General features: G+C 39.7%; 1 protein-coding gene across 1 annotated transcript in view; it reads left to right on the plus strand.

Moving 5' to 3' along the window:
• The window catches only part of LOC134549129 (ethanolaminephosphotransferase 1-like), a 58,196-nt gene that overhangs the window by 18,001 nt on the left and 20,672 nt on the right, over nt 1-19,523 (plus strand). The window contains exons 3-5 of the mRNA XM_063394593.1: nt 2,423-2,531; nt 4,656-4,730; nt 11,288-11,556. Of these exons, the coding sequence (XP_063250663.1) occupies nt 2,423-2,531; nt 4,656-4,730; nt 11,288-11,556 (453 nt within the window). The remainder of the gene's footprint in view (nt 1-2,422; nt 2,532-4,655; nt 4,731-11,287; nt 11,557-19,523) is intronic.

Below are 19,523 nucleotides of genomic sequence, written 5' to 3' on the forward strand. Positions count from 1 at the left end.
TAAAATACACAGCTAGCAAGAAAGTGGGTTAAAATAGCTTCTTCATGTTTGCACCATGGAGGCATAAATAATTTCCAGTAATAAGTTTAAAATGATATTGTGACTGTTTAGAATGATGAGCCTAATTAGAAAGCAGACGTTTGTGGTGCCCCACTTGGTTTAATAGCCAACAATTCTGATGAATCATCCAGGAAGAAGCAGTCAGTTAATCTATGTCTATCCATGTAAACATTTCATCCATAGCATCTTAAAGCACTCCTTTGATCTATGATTCTATGATTTAGATTAAAAGAGGCAAATCTAGATTTCTTTTTCTTTTTCTTTTTCTTTTTCTTTTTCTTTTTCTTTTTCTTTTTCTTTTTCTTTTTCTTTTTCTTTTTCTTTTTCTTTTTCTTTTTCTTTTTCTTTTTCTTTTTCTTTTTCTTTTTCTTTTTCTTTTTCTTTTTCTTTTTCTTTTTCTTTTTCTTTTTCTTTTTCTTTTTCTTTTGTGTCTGTGCTTCTTATTTCATGGAAGGTCATAGATACCAGATAAATCCTCAGCAGGAGATTCATCTTCTGCATCCTCAGGTGGCAAAACGGCAAGAGGTGCGGCTGTCGCTGCATGCTGAGCATGCACAGTGGTCATCACTGTGAAAGATAATACAAAGTGTTTTTATAAATACATTAACAACAAAAAGAGGGCCAAGGAAAATCTCCATCCTTTATTGGATGTGAAGGGGAACGTTGTAACCAAAGAAGAGGAAAAGGCTGAGGTACTTGATGCCTTCTTTGCCTCAGTCTTCAACAGAAGGACCCAATATCCTCAAGGCAGCCAGTGTAAGAAAAGGAGACTATGCAGGGAAGGGTTCCTCCTTAGATGCTCTCCAAAAGGAACTTCAGGGGACATTTGCTGTCCCTTTTCTTAGAGGTTTAGATTTGCCCTTTTGAACACTCAGAATGACAGATATGTTACATTTTTTGAATTGTTGCTGTATGCATTCTATGGTGTATTTTAAATACCTTGCGAGCTGACATACAGTGTTTTAAAATCAGTGATAAAATCCTGCTGATAAGGAAAGCAAATATCAGATACAATAGTTTTCCCAATGCTATTACAGAAAACGTCTAAGAAGCGTAATGGAAAAGTGTTCAGGAACTCTAATCTGATTTCTGGAAGTGTACACTTAGTCTGTACACCATCAGTTTCACAATTTCTCCTGAACATTACAAATTGCTCTACAGTTGAAAAAGATAGTCTAGTCAGGATAGTTAATCAGTTGAAGCATTCAGATTTTAAAAGTAAGTTTAAGTAAATATTGTAGTAGAAGAAATTAATGTATATTCATCTGTCTGTTCAGCTAGCTAGTTCAGAGATATTAACAAAACATTTGATTTCAAAACTATTGTTAGTATAGTTATAGTATACTATTGTAATATAATTTAGTATTCCTGTTAGTATCAGGAATTATTTGATTTGATTTTCTTTAATATTTTCTTTTACTATTCTATAGTGTTGAAGTACTTTATATACATTCTGAGTCCTTAGACACTCCAAATAATTTAATTATAACCCTCCAGTGGTTTTGTGTTTTAAATATATTGCTAATGTGTTTGAGTGATGGTGGTGTTGATACTTAGTATTTCTGCCAATATGTTCTGTCTGAAAATCATGTAGAAAGCTGTGTAGGCTATTTCAAAAAATATTCTGGAGAAACTGTGTTACTTGGGAAGAGTGTTTTCAAAAGGGATTCCTGTCTCAGTGTAAGGAGCACCTTGAAGCCGCAGGGAAGAGTGCCTGAGAATGGTTACTGGGACAAAGAGGTTTAAGTGAAGGCAGAGTCCTTTTCAGCACCCTCCAAAGGAAAATGAATTAATGGAGTGTTTGTAATTGATGAGTAAAGAGGGACACCATCAGAAAGTTACTATCTAGAGAACAGGGAGATGCTTGTAACAGGGAGATCATCTGAGTCTAAAAGTGTAATGCACGCAGGGTCTGATTTTGTTGATGTTTTGAGTAAGAAATTATTCACGTACTTTGGAAGAAGAACTTTCCTTGTTGTAGTGTGGGAATACAACGCTTAAAAAACCTGCCACGTGGATGCTGAATTACCACACTGGGGTGCTGCAGTCTTCTTTCAGTCCTGACACAGCTGATCACAAAAGGCTTTCCCTGGAAGCTGGGTAAATAAGGATAATGTACAACATTTTAAAGGGAGTACAACATTTTAAGGATGTCATTCTTACTGCATTCACAAAAATCAGGCAAAAGGATTCCATTTGAAAATAAATTTCAGAAATTAAAACCATATTTTAATTTGAAAGTGGAGAAATATACACAAATCTGAACATTGCTGATGTCATATAAAACCTTCTTTCCTGAATATAAGATGTACAATTGAAACAAAAATTTTCTGATTCTTTTTTTCCTTTTATTTTTTAACAGATAGTGCCTTTGTGGATTGCTCCCAACCTGTTAACATTCTCTGGATTTGTCATGATTTTATTTAATTATTTTCTAATATCTTTTTATGACTGGGACTACACTGCCTCAGGTAAATATGTTCACATTGTAATTTTTCAGAATTACTGAACTGCTTAGAATTCTGAATGTTGCAGGGATGTTTAGACACTTGAAGCTTCCTTAAGACTTCAAACTTATTATCTAAATGAGGTTCCTATAAGTGCAGATAGGAGAACCTGCCTCACACATAGCATTTTATATTTAGATAGTTTTATTGAAAAATCTTAATTTTATCCCTAAAATGCTTTTCAGCATATGCTGCTTGAAGTCTTCGGTAAGATTTCATTATATTTAAAGTTTATTCCAGGGTTTAAATATGCAGCCAAAATCCACCTGCATATTCTTCATAACATTTTAATTGATTTCATATTTCCTACCTCATAACATTTTCATTGATTTCACATTTGCTAATACCTAAACTGATGCCTGAAGGAGTTAACTTCCCTTTCATTTCTCTTCATATTCACACCCCCTATTCAAGACTGCCTCTAGACAAAAACGTAGTTTCTAAATAAATGTCTCTTCAAACTATGACTTTTAAAATCCAAGTCCATGTTTGCTCCTCATTGTAGACCAAGTCAAAATGTTTTGGACCTTATTGCTTCTGACTGTCGGGCATGTTTGGTTTGGGCTTCTCAGACCAGCTGTTGGAGCCCACAGAAAGTAGTAAGAATCTTCCAGGTGATTAATATGTAAAATATAGAGAGATAAAAGGCTTTGATTTTCTTCAAAGTAGACAATTAAGGGAAGATAACACTTTTCTTTCCTGAAACAACTACATTTAGCTGCCTTTATTTTTTTTATGCCTGTGGTTATCTTCAGGAGGTACCTTTTGGTGTGTAGTGTTTTACATTTATCATAGCAATTCTAGAGGCAGGGATACTTGTTAGCAGTTTGGGTTCAAAAGTTTTCAGGACCAGCTTGATATATAGTTGTCTGAGCTCGTTTTTGAATACCTGGTGCTTTTTTACCCATGCAGATGATATTTACTCAGTCCTGTAATAAAGGAATGTCCAGAACAGATCTTTTTAATGGGATGATGTTAACTTGACACATTCTCAGTAGCTATACATGGAACTTGAAGACATTTGAAATGGTGATTAAGTCTGCTAGAGTTGAGACCTGTATGTGTAGTTTGCAAGCTCTTCCTGAGTCCATATGAGAACAGTACCCATCATTTCCCAGTTTATGGAAAACTTTCATGCAACCTAAAGGGCCTTTGGAGTATCATATATCAATCATATACCTAGGATCAGAAATAAAAGACCCAATTTCCTGCACAGTTGGTTTTCATGGTACAGTTTGTGGATTTGCAGCTAGGAGTCAGAAATGGTCATCTTTTCTTTCAGAATGGCAAGATGAGGCACTGGGAGAAAGGTGGTCAGGGCACTGCTTTAGGTGCTGGCATCTCCTGGCATCGTTCAGGCAAGGACACACCTCTGTATGCAGGAATTCCCTGTGTTTGGTGCCAAATGGCAGAAACCTGAGAGGATTCTGCATTTACAGTAGTTGAGTATTGATGTAGTATTGAGTGATGTTTAAGTTAAGTAGCAGTCTGTTTGGAAAAAGGATCAATTTCTTTAAAAGAGCCACAATAACCTTGGATTAATGCTATCAGCAGAGCAAGAACAGTAACCCTGGGCTCTGTCCAATTCAACTAGCTTTTCATTTTTCTCAAGGGAAAAAAAAAAGAGGGTGCTAATATTTCTGCTAACCTAAGGACAAAAACTTCCTGTTCAGATCTGTGTGGTAAAAGTGTTACACAAACCCCAGACTGGCACTGATAATCATGCTTGAAAACTCTTTTTTTCCTATGTATTACATGAGCATTAACTAATTTTTCAATGGATAGTCTTCCCATGACCTATGAATATTTTTGCCTAGTTACTATCATTCTTTTGTGCAGTACTAGAGTCATTTCAGGACCAAAAAAACTCTCTGCTACCTTTTGTCCTTTATGGTGTAAACACATTCAAGCCTGCTCAGTGCTTCTTTGATAGAGTTCACCGATGCCTGAAGGTCAGACTGAAATATTTCAATATGTTTGATGCAGTGGGTTAATCAGTGGCAGCTAGTTTGTATGTATATGCATATCTTGGTGGATTTCTTTGATGTTAACCCCTGTTACACTGTCTCACTACCCCATTTTTTTCAGGTACCAGTCCTGGACTTGTTCCCACCTGGGTGTGGCTGTTCAGTGCTTTTACTACCTTTTGTGCTTATGCTTTAGGTAATGTACAGTGAAATAATTTGCATGTTTGGCATTTTCATGTAATTTGATCTTCAAATTCACTAGTAATGATTCTGAGATAAAGAGGCATTGTGGATAAATTACTGATCTCTTTCCAAAACAGTTCTCTTAGATTAAAAAAAAAAAAAAACCACAACAAAAACCCCACGCAAACCCAAACCACAATAGAAAAAAAAACATTAATAAGACTTAAACCCCAAACAGTGTATTAAGTAATATATTAGATGTTCTATTGCAGTAACTCTTATCCCTCTTTGTTCAAATTATTTTAGAGGAACAATGGAAATCATTATATAGCAGCAGTCTGGTTCCAATCCCCCTGCCAAGGGCAGGGACACCGTTCACTAGAACAGGTTGCTCAGAGCCCCACCCAACCTAGCCTTGAACACTTCCAGGGATGGAACATTCCAGGCTTGTCCAGGCAACCCAATCCAGTGCCTCGCCATCCTCACAGTAAAGATTTTCTTGCTAATACCTAATCTAAATCTATCTTCTTTCAGTGAACTCATTCCCCCTTTTCCTATCCCCACATGCCCTTGAAAAAAGTCCATCTCCATTTTTCTTGTAGCCCCTTTAAGTACTGGAAGGCTGCTCTAAGTTCTCTCTGGAGCTTTCTCTTCTCCAGGCTGAACAACCCTGACTCTCTCAGCCCTCTTCATAGGACAGTCACTGCTGTTTGGTTTCATAAAAATCTTTGTCCCTTCATGATGATATTCTAAGAAGCTCAGACACCAGAATAAGCAGAGGATGCTTTCAAAGACTAAAAAAATAAAGGATGAAGCAGAAAAAAGGAAATTGTTAGGCACTTCAGTGTTTAAGGACTGTGTCAGGAGAGGTGGTGATGACAGATGTGATGACAGGCCTGAGCTTCTTATGGAAATAAGTATCTTTTTTTCCTTTCCTCTTGCTGGTTTTTTTTTTCCCGTAACACCTACACCTCAGTTTCACATTCCATTTTTGCTACCTTATACTGTGCCATGAGTGTATTTTTAGGTATGGTGCACCTTGCTGTGCAGTGGTGTGAAGACATAGACCTGAAATGATTCTGACCTGGGAGTGGGATCCATGTTACCGTGGCTTTTTTGCTCTCTCTTCCAAACTAGTCTTTCCACAACATGGTGCAACAGAGTTGGTTTTTTTTTGAGAGACTCAAGGTAGTATATTTAAAGAGACTGCACAGTTCTGTGTAATCAGGGTCCAGGAAGGCTGGATATATTTAAAGCAGGAAGTCTTATAGGCGCAGGGGCAGGCTATCCCTAGGTGCCAAAAGATGAGCCATGAGGGAAGAAGACTGGCCTGGCTGAATAGGGAGCTTTTGCTGGAACTTGGGGAGAAAAAAAGAGTTTATGACCTTGGGAAATAAGGGCAGAAAACTCAAGAAGAGAGTAAGGATGTCATCAGGTCTTGTAGACAGAAAATTGGATTGGTGAAAGGTCAGCTAGAAGAACTCCATGTGGTCACCATTGTGAAAGATAATACAAATTGTTTTTTTAAATACATTAACAACAAAAAGAGGGCCAAGGAAAATCCCCATCCTTTACTGGGTGGGGAGGGGAGCATTGTAACCAAAGATGAGGAAAAGGCTGAGGTACTTGATGCCTTCTTTGCCTCAGTCTTCAACAGAAGGACCCAATATCCTCAAGGCAGCCAGCCTGCTGAGTTGGTAGCCGGGCGAGGGAGCAGGACAGACCCCCTGTAATCCAGGAGGGAGCAGTCAGTGCCCTGCTGTGCCACTTGTCACCCACAGTCTGTGGGGCCAGATGGGATCCACACCAGGATACTGCTCCAGCATTTATCACCAGTCCTGGTTAACCAGGGGGACCCAGAGAACTGGAGACTGGCCAGTGGGGTGCCCACATGCAGGAAAGGTTGGAAGGAGGATCTGGGGAACTACAGGCTTGTCAGCCTGTAGGCTGGGAAGGTTATGGAACAGATCATCTTTAGTGTCGTAATGCAGCACATGTAGGACAGTCAGGGGATCAGACCTCTTTAAATCTTTATCAGTAATTTGGATGAGGGGATTGAATCCACCCTTAGTGAGTTGGCAGATGACACCAATTTGGGTGGGAGTGCTGATGTGCTGGAGGGCAGGAAGGCTCTGCAGAGGGATCTGGACAGGCTGGATCAATGGGCTGAGGCCAGTGGTGTGAGGTTCCACAAGGCCAGGGGCCGGGTCCTGCACTTCGGTCTCAACAATCCCAGGCAGCGCCACAGGCTGGGGGAAGAGTGACTGGAAAGCGACCCAGTGGAGAAGGAGCTGGGGGTGCTGGTTGACAGTGACTGAACATGGGCCAGCTGTGCCCAGGTGGCCAGAAAGGCCAGTGGCATCCTGGCCTCTGTCAGCAATGGTGTGGCCAGCAGTGATTGTCCCCCTCTACTCAGCATCAGTGAGGCCTCGCTTCAAATCCTGTGTTCAGTTCTGGGCCCCTCACTACAAGAAAGTCATTGAGGTGCTGGAGTGAGTCCAGAGAAAGACAATGAAGCTGGGGAAGGGTCTCGAGGACAGATCTTACAAGGAGCAGCTGAAAGAGCTGGGGATGTTAAGTTTGGAGAAAAGGAGGCTCAGGGATGACCTTATTGCTCTCTACAACCACCTGACAGGAGTGTGTAGCAAGGTGGGGGTTGGTCTCTTCTCTCAGGCAACAATCAACAGGACAGGAGGAAATAACCTCAAGCTGTGCCAGCAGATGTTCCTGTGTGACATCAGGAAGAATTTTTTCTCTGGAAGTGGTTAAGCCTTTGAATGGGCTGCTCAGGAAGGTGGTGGAATAACCATTCCTGGAAAGTGTTCAAGAAACTACCGGACATGACATTTAGCATTATGATTAATTGACATGGTGGCGTTCAGAGATTGAACTCAATGATCTTGGAGGTCTTTTCCAACCTTAATGAGTCTATTCTTTGATTCTAAATGTACCTTCTCCTTGGAGCGGTTTCTGGTAAGGCCACTGCAGTGTAGCCATAGATTTGTGTGCCATATTTGAGATCCTCAGGCTATATACAGATGGGTTATACATGTAGGTTGCAATGCTGTGCAGAGGGGCTGACCACTTTTGGAATCAGACTCCTGCATGTAGAGCCACTTTGATTGACCTGGGGTACCCCCTTGATCAGACATCTCCCTCTGCATCGTGCATGCCTTGGCATTTCTATTCAGTTGGTGAGATTGTGCCAAAGTCTTTTTGTCCAGAATTTCTTTGTATTTGTACCATAAAAAGCAATGGGACAACCATCCCTTGAAGCTGACTACTAGTCAGATTTCTCTGGTAGTTCTCTGTACTCAGAAGCAGTGGCTTCTTTCATGAAAACCATTTTTTATGTCATTGTATGGAATTTAATGAAATGAATTACATATTGAAATTGTTACTTTATGGCACTCCAGAAGGCTCATGGGAAGTTCAGATTCTGAGATTTTTAATGTGTATGGTATTTGCCAGTGAAGCCTGTAGCTCCTAATACTTGGAAGACAAGGAATACGATGCTGACAGTCAAAGCTATAATGAACTAATATATATGGAGATTTTTATGTCTGCTGTCCAAGCCACTTTATGAAATATTTAGTCACAGATTTAATTTTGCATGGCCAGGGTTTTCCCTCTGGAAGACTGCAAAGAACCATAATAACTAACTAAATATGCAACTGTAATCGTTCTCAGCTTATTTTAATGACATAGTTACTCTCTCCAAATTCTCTAACACGCTGCTCGCCACCCCCTCTGCTTTTTTAAGGTGGTTTGCTATCATTTCCTTTCCATGAAATGGAGTGCTTTTTTCCTTTTACTTTGAATTCCATTCTTTAAAAGTTATATAAACTTTATAAAATTGAGTATTTATGAATCTTTTTGAGACAAAATCATAATGTAAGAATTCTAAAGCAGTGAAAGTGTTGGACAGTGTATTTTAACTATTGAACACACACCATTGTTGGCATGAATTATTTCAAACTGCAACCTAAACTGGAAAATGTTTTCAGTCTTTTAAAAAGCTAATGAAACTACATGGAAAATGTGGTTAAGGATTTCTGAAGATCCGGTTTGATATATGACACATTAGTTCCTGTGTTTTTCTCCATGACTATTATAATTACAAGTACTGTTTTTTAGGACAACATTATAAGCTTCTTTTTAGAAAAACCAAAGTTCTTACAAAATGAAAACCACTGTTTCACTGTGAGGTACATATTTTAGTGTCTATATACTTGTGTGGCAATCTAAAATTTATAAACAGACAAATCTTCTAACATTCTTATTTTTAAATAGTAACACCTGTGTAACTGAATCCTGTCTGATTTGAGATATGTGTTCTTGGAATATAAAACACAATAAACGCTTTAGGATTGCTTATATCTTTATTTGCTTGTTAGGTTTTAGAGATATTTTTAATGGATGGAAGAATTTCTAATTTTATTGCAACACCTTTCAGGTAACCTCAAGCTTATACAGTTTTCTTTCTGCACATTTCAGTAAGATGCTGAAAATTCAGTGGAAATGTTAATAGAGAGAGAATGAGTCTCTAGAAGGAGGCAAGCTATATTTGAAATCCTCTATGAGATTTTTAAGTTTTAGAGTTCTGAGAACTGTCTCAAGAGATTTGTGTTTGAGCAGAGGATATATCACAGCTGTTTAGGTATTATAATAGAGATATAGTCTAAAATCTGTACAAAATCCCATGTTTTCCTGGTTTAGGTCCCTGAAGTATATTTACATTAAACAAAACTCATAGTACTGCCAAATAATTCAGAGAAGTAAGTAGCATATGATCTACAGCAGCTGTGGTGTCTTTGGTCTCACTCTGCTGAGTTGTGTTCCTAGTCAGTTTTGGGTTATTAATGCTATCAATTGCTAAAAATTGTTAGCTATAGCATCTTCCAGGTAATATAAAAGAGAAAAGCATCTCCATTTTACTTTGAGATTCAAGACAAAAACAACAATTCTGTTGGGTTTGTTCTGTGTACTTTTTCCTAAGAGGTTCATCCTGCATGTTGACATTTAACTTTAAGAGGAAAGTAGTTCTATTTTTCACCTGCACAGTCTCAGAAAAGAGACTAAGGGTATGGTTTGACATTACAACTGAGAAATGTTACAGCTGCTAGGCCACCTTTCTCCTCCCTGCATTCACCATCCCTCCCTTGTGCCATCTCCCTTTTTGTGCCATTCATGGTACCAGTTCAGTGACCCTGAAGAAAATGTAATGTTTGCTGTCTTTCCACCAGCTGAACAGGCTGCAGGTCACTCTGTTCAACACCAGTGAACTATCAGGTCAACTCAAACCATATTGTCCAACCACATACTCAGAGTAAGGTTCTGTGCAGTGCTGGATCATTTTTAAGCAGTCAAGTACCCAAAGTGATGAATACATAATGCACCATAACTATAATGCACTCTTAGAATCATATAATCGTACATGTTGGAAAAGACCTTTAAGGTCATCAAGTCCAACCATTAACCCAGCAATGCCAAGTCCACCATTAAACCATGTGCCACATCTGTTCGTCTTTTAAACACCTCTGGGGATGGTGACTCCACCATTTTGCTGAGCAGCCTGTTCCAACACTTGACAGCTGTCTTGGTGTAGAAATTTTTCCTAATGTCCAATGTAACCTCCCCTGGTGTGACCTGGGACCACTTCTTCTTGTACCTGGGAGGAGAGACTGACCCCCATTTCACTAAAACCTCCTTTCAGGTGGTTGTAGAGAGTGATAAGGTCATTCCTGAGCCTCCTTTTCTCCAGGATAAACACCCCCTGCTCGCTCAGACACTCCTCATCACACTTGTGCTCCAGACCCTTCCCCAGCTCTGTAGCCCTTCCCTGGACTTGCTTCAGGCCCTCAATGTCCTTCTGGTAGTGAGGGACCCAGAACTGAACACAGGATTAAAGGTGTGACCTCACCAGTGCCCGGTACATGGGGACAATCACTGCCCTGGTCCTGCTGGCCACACCATTGCTGATACAGGCCAGGATGCCATTGGCCTTTCTGGCCAACTGAACACACTCTTGTATGAAAACTGGAAAACACTTCAAAATACATATGGCACAAATACAAATAAATGTTGTGAAATTTGCTCCTTGAAGCTGCCACATAACTGTTAGTCATTGAGGTACTGAGCATCAAGCAACTTCACTGCCTTTGTGAATCTACCCCACAAGAGGTCTGAAGGCTCAGAGGGTCCAGAACACCAGTGGGTGGGCAAGAAGCCCTATGGACATTTTTCAGCACTTGAAACTAATTGCAGGGACTGATGTAAAAATGTTTCAAGACCACTGGGGGTAAGTAATTATGAGTGTCTTTCTAAAACTCGGGAGGAAGGTGGCATTTAGTTTCAGAGCTGAGGTGAGGACAGAAAAGTTGCTCAGTTACTGGAGCAATTATTTTATGACTAGTTCTAACCTTTTGGGGGCTGTTTTGCTTCAGTTTGCTGTCATCAGGGAAATTTTCCTGTATGTTATATATGGCAGTAGTGAATAGTATGTGAAGAAAGCCACTCCTTTTGTTGTGCTCTAATTCTTTGTTTCTTTTCCTTTCTCAATCCTTCTAGACTCCATAGATGGGAAACATGCTCGAAGGACTCAGTCCAGTACTCCTCTGGGAGAACTATTTGACCATGGGCTGGATAGCTGGGCTACCTCCATTTTTGTGCTTTCTTTTTTTTCTGTGTGTTCCCGTGACAATGGGAAGACTGGAGTTTCTGTATATACAATGTATATATATTTAAGCATTGTCTTGTTTAACTTCATGTGTTCACACTGGGAGAAATATAACACAGGAGTTCTTTTTCTTCCGTGGGGATATGATATAAGCCAAGTGGTGAGTATTTATCATCACTGTTTTGGTTTTGGTTTTTTAACTGTGTAATTGTTTTCATAATATTAAAGCAATAGAAAAATAGAGTTCAAGGCAAATATATTTGGCTGAGATATTGAAATATGTGAAATTGCAAAACCCTAGAAGTAATTCAGAAATATTTTCTGCATTTGCAATAAAGGGCTGCTCTTGAGCAAATTGTCAGCATCGGAGATTCATTGCTGTGCAGGAGAAAAAAGGCTTGCAGCAAGCCTAGCAGCCAGACATTGCCCATGAGAATGTCATTTAACTACTTGTGATTTGTGGTATTAACAAAAATTACTATATTATCTGCAGCCACAAGCAATGTTTTCCCCAATATCAGGTTGTGAGGCACGATGTGAATTAGTCCAAATAGTAACTATTAACAGTAATTACAGAGTTATACACTACCAGACCTTCTCAATTCTACTCTGTTTTACAACAGATGTGGTAATGGAAATAGAACTGTGCCTATGCAGAGCGCAGTAATTGTTGTCAAGTGAGTTCTACATTTGAAAAAAAAGTCAGTCATCATGGATGTCAAAAAGTCATAGACATTCAGTAACATGAATTACTTATCCTACCACAGTCAGCACCAGCTGAGTTCCTGTCTGGTTTACAGCCGTGTCTTGAGGTGGACCCCTTCAGGAAACATGCCCAGGGCACCACAGTGGGCGGTGTCCTCAGTGCACAGATGAGCAGCAGTATTAACAAGCTCAGTGCACTTCCAAGAGTCCAGCACTGGGATTTCTGTGGGCTGGCCTATCTGTGTCTCAGATAGCCAAGGTCTTGCAGCCTGAAGAGCACAGTCAGTCTTCTGAGCTTCCTGTTGCAGGCACGAGATGAAAGGTACAGCCAAATCATTGAAAAGAAGTTTGATAAATACTCAAATATGTGTTTTAATGGAAATACAGTATTCAAATTAATGGCTGCAGATGTAGTGCTGTAAACATAATCAGAATCCAGTGGTTTGAGAACAACTCAGAGATGGTGGTCCAGCTGTGGTGCATCTGTGTTGTCCCCTAGAAAATAGGTTTTGGGAGAAGAAGTTGGCTCAGGACTAAGACATTAGGCAGCCAGCTGGTCTGCAAGTTTCAGCCATGTCTGTGTGAGGCTTCTGCGTGAAGTTCTTCCAGCAGGAGAGGAACAGCTATGTTCAAGCCTATTTCACTTGTTGCTCAGATGATCACTGTACGTGTGAATGTTTAGAAAGCTCTGCTGAATTGCTACAGCATCCAGACTGTATTAGTGGTTAAATCTGGGAATGGGTACCAACTAGCAGAGCAATACTGTTAACTCTGCCAGTGCCTGTTAGTGACCTGTGCCTGTGGCCCTGTTTTCTCATCTGGGAAACAATGGTAGTAATATTGTAGTAGTAATATCTGCCTGACAGATTTATGGCAAGGCTGAATATCAGTAAAGTTTGTAAACTGCTTTGATTAACTGGCATGCAAGGTGCTAACAAGTGCTACTTCCTGCTCCCCTCTGATGCTGAACTGCTGTCTTGCTCACTTGCTTTTTAGTACCTCCTGTGATGACTTGGTTACAGTCAAAGTGATAAGCTTGTAAATGTGAGGAATTTTTGATGCTGTTTAGCACAGTCATCAGCAGTGGGGGAAGACTGTACTATTGAAATCTCTGTATGTCAGTTTTCCCATCTGTAAAAAAAAGCTGTTGTAGTTGTGATTGCCTTTGTGATGAACAAAGAGAAGGCAGGATTTGTAGCTCAAGGTGGTATTTTTCCATTAGTCCTAAATATATTTCATGTACACCAGAAAGTACATAATATATTTTTCCAGCTCTACTGACTAGTCTAGTAAAACATCTTAATTCCCTGAAAATTTTATTCTTGTTCTGTAAACCCATTCAGCAAATTTATATAATATATGCAGTATTAAAGATAGCTCTTCATCTCCAGTAACTTAGAGGATAGCAGGGACAATAGCAAATGGCTGATGATGAGTGAGAAAGGTAATGTTCCCCTTACTGGATTTTTTCCCCATTGCTTCTCTGCTAGGTATTCCCAGAGTCACATTTAGAGGCACAGAGTGTGAAAGCACTCACTAGCTGCTTCCAGACTGATTCACAGTGTTTAGTTCAGTATTTTCTCCATGGCATTCCTAACAGGATTGCTGCAGGAATGTGCCTCTCTGTCCTGTCTTCAGTAATTTCACCTACAACTGGATGCTGATGCATTGGCATGTCAGATACTCAGCTGGTCTAGTCCCCAGCTTCTGCTTTTAAGCTTGTTGGTAGCCAGGAACTTTGGGCTTTGTTATCAGCATAGAACTCAAAGAAAACAGTAGTTACTGTCAGCGTGCAAATAGAGGACTGATGACCTTAATGAGCACTTAACTGGCATGTGGCTCCCCGGACACTGCTGCTGAGTCAGCTCTGCTGTACACAAACACAGCAGGCTCACGGGCTCTGCCTTAGCTGTGGCAGAGACAGAGCTGCTGTTCCTCATGAAAAATACCTTGTTATAGACAGAGAAATCTGTGGGACTTATGCACATCACGTTTTTCTGTGACTTGATGACTCATCAGAACTGGTAACCCCCCAATTACGCTAGCTGGGCTGTAATTGGCACTCCAATTAGCTTTGATTACAGCAGACAGTCATTTGCAGGAAGCTGTGGTTTGTAAACTTGAAAAATGGCTGTAATGTGTCTGAGAGATGCTTGGTCAGAGGACTCTTATGTTTGTGGATCCAGAATCAAGGTGGCAGCAAATGCAGCAGGGAAAACTATTCCTGTCTCTCCTCCTCCTGCACAAGGACCTATCCTGTGCTGATTCCTGAGCAGCAGGAAAAAGTGCAGGGAGAGGAGCCTCTGTACCATAGCATCTCTGCAATTTTCATACACTTTTGAGTAAGCACACCTTTTGGAAACCCAAAAGTCTGAAGAAATGCTAAAAAAACACACCTCTGCTATGATGTGTGAGAAATTCCCATGGGTACATGTTATGAAAAGGGAGACTTTTATTTTTGTCACAAGACCAACCAAAAAAAGTTAATATCTGCAAATTACATTTCTTGGAGAAAAAAAAAAAAAAAAGACAGACAAAGCTTTCCTGAGAAATTACAATTTCTGGCTTCTTGCCATATGTTAATTTTCACAGACATCGTCTTGTTTTGTTTAAAAAAACCCCCCTCCTTTCTTTCTGAAGAATTTAATATTACCCTAATGAAATACTCGCCTAATCCTGCTGTTGCTTTTCATAAGCCACTGTAGTTGGCTTCATAGCAGGGGAACAAAGTACTAATTTTTCCTTAATATGATGTAATGATACCTCTGCTCCATTGGTACTGCCTTTAGTGTAACAGGAGATACCCTTTATAGTCTTAATTAAAACTTTAAAAGTGAAGAGCTGTGTGAGAGCTGCAGTGACCCAGACAATTCCGCCCTCCTTTCCCTCTCTCTCCCTAGCCGAGAAGGGCAAGCTCAGAAGAAGCACAAGCAGCAAAACCCCAAAGGCAACAGGCAGCTCTCTCTGGCCCAGCCCTTGCCCCGCAAGGAGAGGATGACCAGAAATCCCACATGTAGAGAAGGGCTGGGTGCCTGGACCGTGAGCCCCAGGGTTTCAGCCTGAGATGCTTTCCCAGCTCTTCTGCCTGATGGCTTTGGACAGTAGCATCCAGAGCCTCTGGGAGAACCCTCTGCCTGCCTTGCAACTCTGAATAAGTACACGATGCACCCTAGCAACTGAAACGTTGTACAACTTCCTTGTCTCCTTCCTTTCACTCAAAGCTGGGGAAGGTTTCTTTCATGAGTGCCATATACCAGGTTTTCTTTTGACAAGCTTTTTTACAAAACCCATGCTGAAATATGCTCCATATGACCTTTTCCAGGGATGTACTGTGGCAGCCAGTGTTTCAGGAGCTGGCAGAGAAATCCCAAACAATGCATGTGCACATCACATCTTGAAAGAATTTCTACCTCCTCTGAGGGGCAAAACCCCTTTTTTTATTAAAAAGCAAAATAAAGATGCAAATATGTTGTTCTTTGGTCACATTATCACGATTCATGATTTAATTTCAATTGAAAGGATATTCACTTTCAGAGCTTTTCTAATTTAAAGTGTCTGTGGAAAGCATAGTTTTTCTTGTGAAGAAAAAATATGATTACATTGTTTCAAAGTTGGAGCACAATGGAATTGTTGAAGTAAGAGAAGTGACAGCAGAGAGGAAGCAGTGCTGGCCAGACCGTGGTGTCTGCTCCAGGCTGCCTCTGGCCATGCCTGGAAACTGATCTCAGTACTCAGTTATCTGAGGGAAGCCCCGTGGTGTATCCATGCGAAATCTCAACAGAAGAACCTGCTCTGCACTGGCTTTTGGTTGGTTTTTTGTTTGTTTGTTTGTTTTTGGTTTTGCTTGTTTGTTTTGTTTTCTGTTTCAGTCTGCTTCAGTCTTAACCACTTGATTATGATTACAAAACTTTCTTGATTAATTAATCTACCATGTGCCTTTAACTATTTGTCTATTGTGTCTAAATGCAAAGTGATCTTCTTAGGTAAAATTTTTTGAAGTCTAAGATTTGCAACCTTCAACTATTTATTGAAAGAAAAAAAACTGAGAAAAAACAAAGTGGGAAAATTGCACATCACATTAAAGCTAACTCCTATTGAAATAGCTTGTAGGAAGTAATTCTTACTCTTTTAGGCAAGTGTCACATTTGTTATCAGAAGAATGAAGTAGCCTTGTATTTTAAATAACTGCTTTCTAAATATTTGTTTTGAGCTTTGTGTTAATGGTAAGTATTTCAATACATGAGCAATTAATACTATAGCAATATGCTAGTGAAATTGAATATTACAGTAAAATTATTGTCAGGTTTTTGGGGAATCATAAAGAATTTAAGTCATATTCACTTTTTTTAAAAGATGACAAAATATTTGACTTCTTTTCATCATGTGGAATATCACACAGCATACTAAATGTGCCTGTGTGTAAAACAGAAATGGTAAATCAATGGCAAGAAGAAAAATGTATGTACACACACAATCTAACATTTTTTGGTCACAAAACTTATACCTGAAATAGTGAAAAGATATTAAACACATGGTGATTGAAAAAACCCAAGTATTTTAGAGAACAGGTAAGAGGCTAGAAAGCAGAAGACTTTGAGGGGTTATACTGCTTTATGTTTATATAGAATTTTTCCAATGTCACATCAAAGAATTATTCTGATTTTACACAGGCACAAATGTGACTATGGCAAGATAGGGAGCCTCTGCTTAGAATCCAGCTGCCCTGCTGTCAGATATAGCAAAGAGCCTACAGATTAACACCTTGTATTTCCACATTTTTCTCAGCATAAGTATTCCTCATCCTCATAGAAAAGGTCTTGGAAAGCTAAAAATATTCATGGTCAGATGCTGCTGAGAGTTGAAATCCAAGATTGTACACATTTATATCACCTTGCTATAGAGTTCTCACTTGTGTAATTGTGGTGGGTGGATGCCAGGCACCCATCAAAGCTGCTCTATCACTCCCCTCTGCAACTGAACAGAGGAGAGAAAATATAATGAAAGGCTCATGAGTTGATTGAAGGACAGGAGATGACTCACAAATTACTACCGTGGGCAAAACAGACTCAGCTCAGGGATATTAATTGAACTTTTTATGAATCAAAATCAAAGCAGGATAGTGAGAAGTAAGACAAACCTTTAAAACACCTTTCCCCCACCTCTTCCTTCTTCCTGAGTTCTACCTCCACTCCCCCACTGGCACAGGAAGACAGGGAATGGGGGGTGGTCCATCCTGGAGCTATCTGGTATTGGCTCTGCTGGACATGGGAAAAGCTTCTAGCAGCTTCTCACAGAAGCCACCCTTGTAGCCCCTCCGCTACCAAAAACTGGCCACACAAACCAAATACAGTTATTTAATTTGGACTTCTCATTTTACAAGAGGCTGCAATTATTTTCGCTTGCTAAGGACTACATTTATACCTGAAAAGTACTAAAGCTGGTTGATGGTAGAGAGATAAGTAAAAAACTTGGCCGTCTTTACTTAAGTAGAATTATTCAGTTGTACTTAGGAACACTGCTTTCGTTTTCACCAGCAGTGCCTTTAAAACAGTTTATATAGCTGATTAAAAGACCCAGGCTTTGCTAATAATTTTGATAATCTTCAGCCTTTTGCTAGTATAGCTCAGATTAAGGGACACAGCCATTTTCTCATCCTTGCAGCTTTCTAAAGGAGATCTGCTTTCTAAAGCAGGAGACTGCTTCAGTGTAGTCACAGTGATGAGTCCTTAAAAAACAATAGACCGAAATTTTGAAGCCAAGGAGTGGTTTTTTTTCCATATGCTGCATCTGTTAAGAGGCAATCTGAATTTGAGAGTCTTGCATCACCCAGGGCAGGGCATTCCCTGTGAGAGCCCATTGCACCTACACTCCAGTTCCTGGACATGCACTGACATCTGACAGGGATGCTCATGACTGTCCTGCCAAAAGTACTGACTGTAATAATGGTAATACTGAAGTTCCTCTTTTATCACTTGCCAAAAAATTCTGTTCAGGATCCAACATGTGAGGGTAAATTCAGGCTCCATCAAAGCCAGTTGGAGTTTTGCCATCAGCTTTGTTGGGGTCAGGATTCCATCCGTCATGTCTTATGGGTAATATAATACAATTTCTTCAGGAAGCCAAATGTTAGCTCTGATGCAGAGGATTGCCAAACCCATTATACATGTCCTTCACTCAGACCAAAATTTGACTCACTGTCTTCAGTGGCCCAAGACATAATGGCACCCACTAGTGCCTGCTCTTCCTTGCTGCAGATCTGTTGTGCTGCTTGTTCTTACAGAGGCAATTTGAACATCCAGTTCCACAATGCAAAATCCAAGCAAAACCTCTTAAAGATCTACATGCTGACAGGGCAAGAATCTTGATTTCAGATACACAGAAGTAAGCTAAACCAAATGTAGTATTTTCTATGTGTAATAGGAGTTTAAGTGACATCAGCATTCTGCTCTTAATCTGTGATCTTAAAAAGTCTGTTAATTAATAAAGAGATTTTCAGTGTATCTTTGAGTTAAAATTGAATAGAAGACTAGAAATGAGCTTGTTGAAGTTCAAATGGAGAAAACACATAACATATCATAAATGAGTATTAAAAACCTAAATAAGAAATAGTAGAATCTGTAACACAAGAAAAGCTGGAAACAGTTTTTCATCCCAGAGTAAAAAGCTGCAAATTGAATGTTACCTTGGAATAAATAGATGAATATGCAGTTTTCTAAATGGCATTGTAATTAACACTGTCGTTTTAATTTAGAGCTAGTGTAGCATGAAACATGCAGCCCCTTATGGGTCCTATGGCAAAACTAAAGAGCTGAGAACAAAGCAAGCTAGAGAAAGAGAAGGGCAGCAGTCTCTCTAGCTGGGTGCATCTGAGTCTTGTGTATGTGTCCTTTCCCTCCTAATGACATCTACGTGAATTTTTTTGTGTTCTGTAACGATGTTGTCTGTCAAACAAAAATCAGGGAAGATTTCATCTCCTTCCCATTCTTTTTATTTCTTCACATTCCATTGTATGTTTTTATTATTTTTTATTATTGTTTCAGGTAAACTTAGGGTTTTTCTCCCCCCCTTTCAGTTATTCTGATATGATCAGTTCAAGGGGCAGAGCTGCAAAAATAACCATATTGCTAATTCTGAAGTCTGTATCCAAAAACAGGGAAGTGCATGTGCAGTGGGGAGACCTGGCATTAAAAGTGGATTTAGGTATTTTGGAAAGGTAAGTCAGTTATACCTACCACATACAAACAGATGCACCCATTACCAGGGAAATTGCTTGCTTACCATATTTCATACATTTTAAATAATTCTGCTGGTGACCCTGCAAGTTGCTTCACTGCTTAGAAGTAATTATTCTGCCATGGCAGCAGAAAGTAAAGTAGAGACAGAAGGTAACTAATAGTTTTTCTTTTTTTTTACTTTTGCACT

Source organism: Prinia subflava, chromosome 1 (genome assembly GCF_021018805.1).
Source record: "Prinia subflava isolate CZ2003 ecotype Zambia chromosome 1, Cam_Psub_1.2, whole genome shotgun sequence".
In the NCBI taxonomy this organism is placed as follows: domain Eukaryota; kingdom Metazoa; phylum Chordata; class Aves; order Passeriformes; family Cisticolidae; genus Prinia; species Prinia subflava.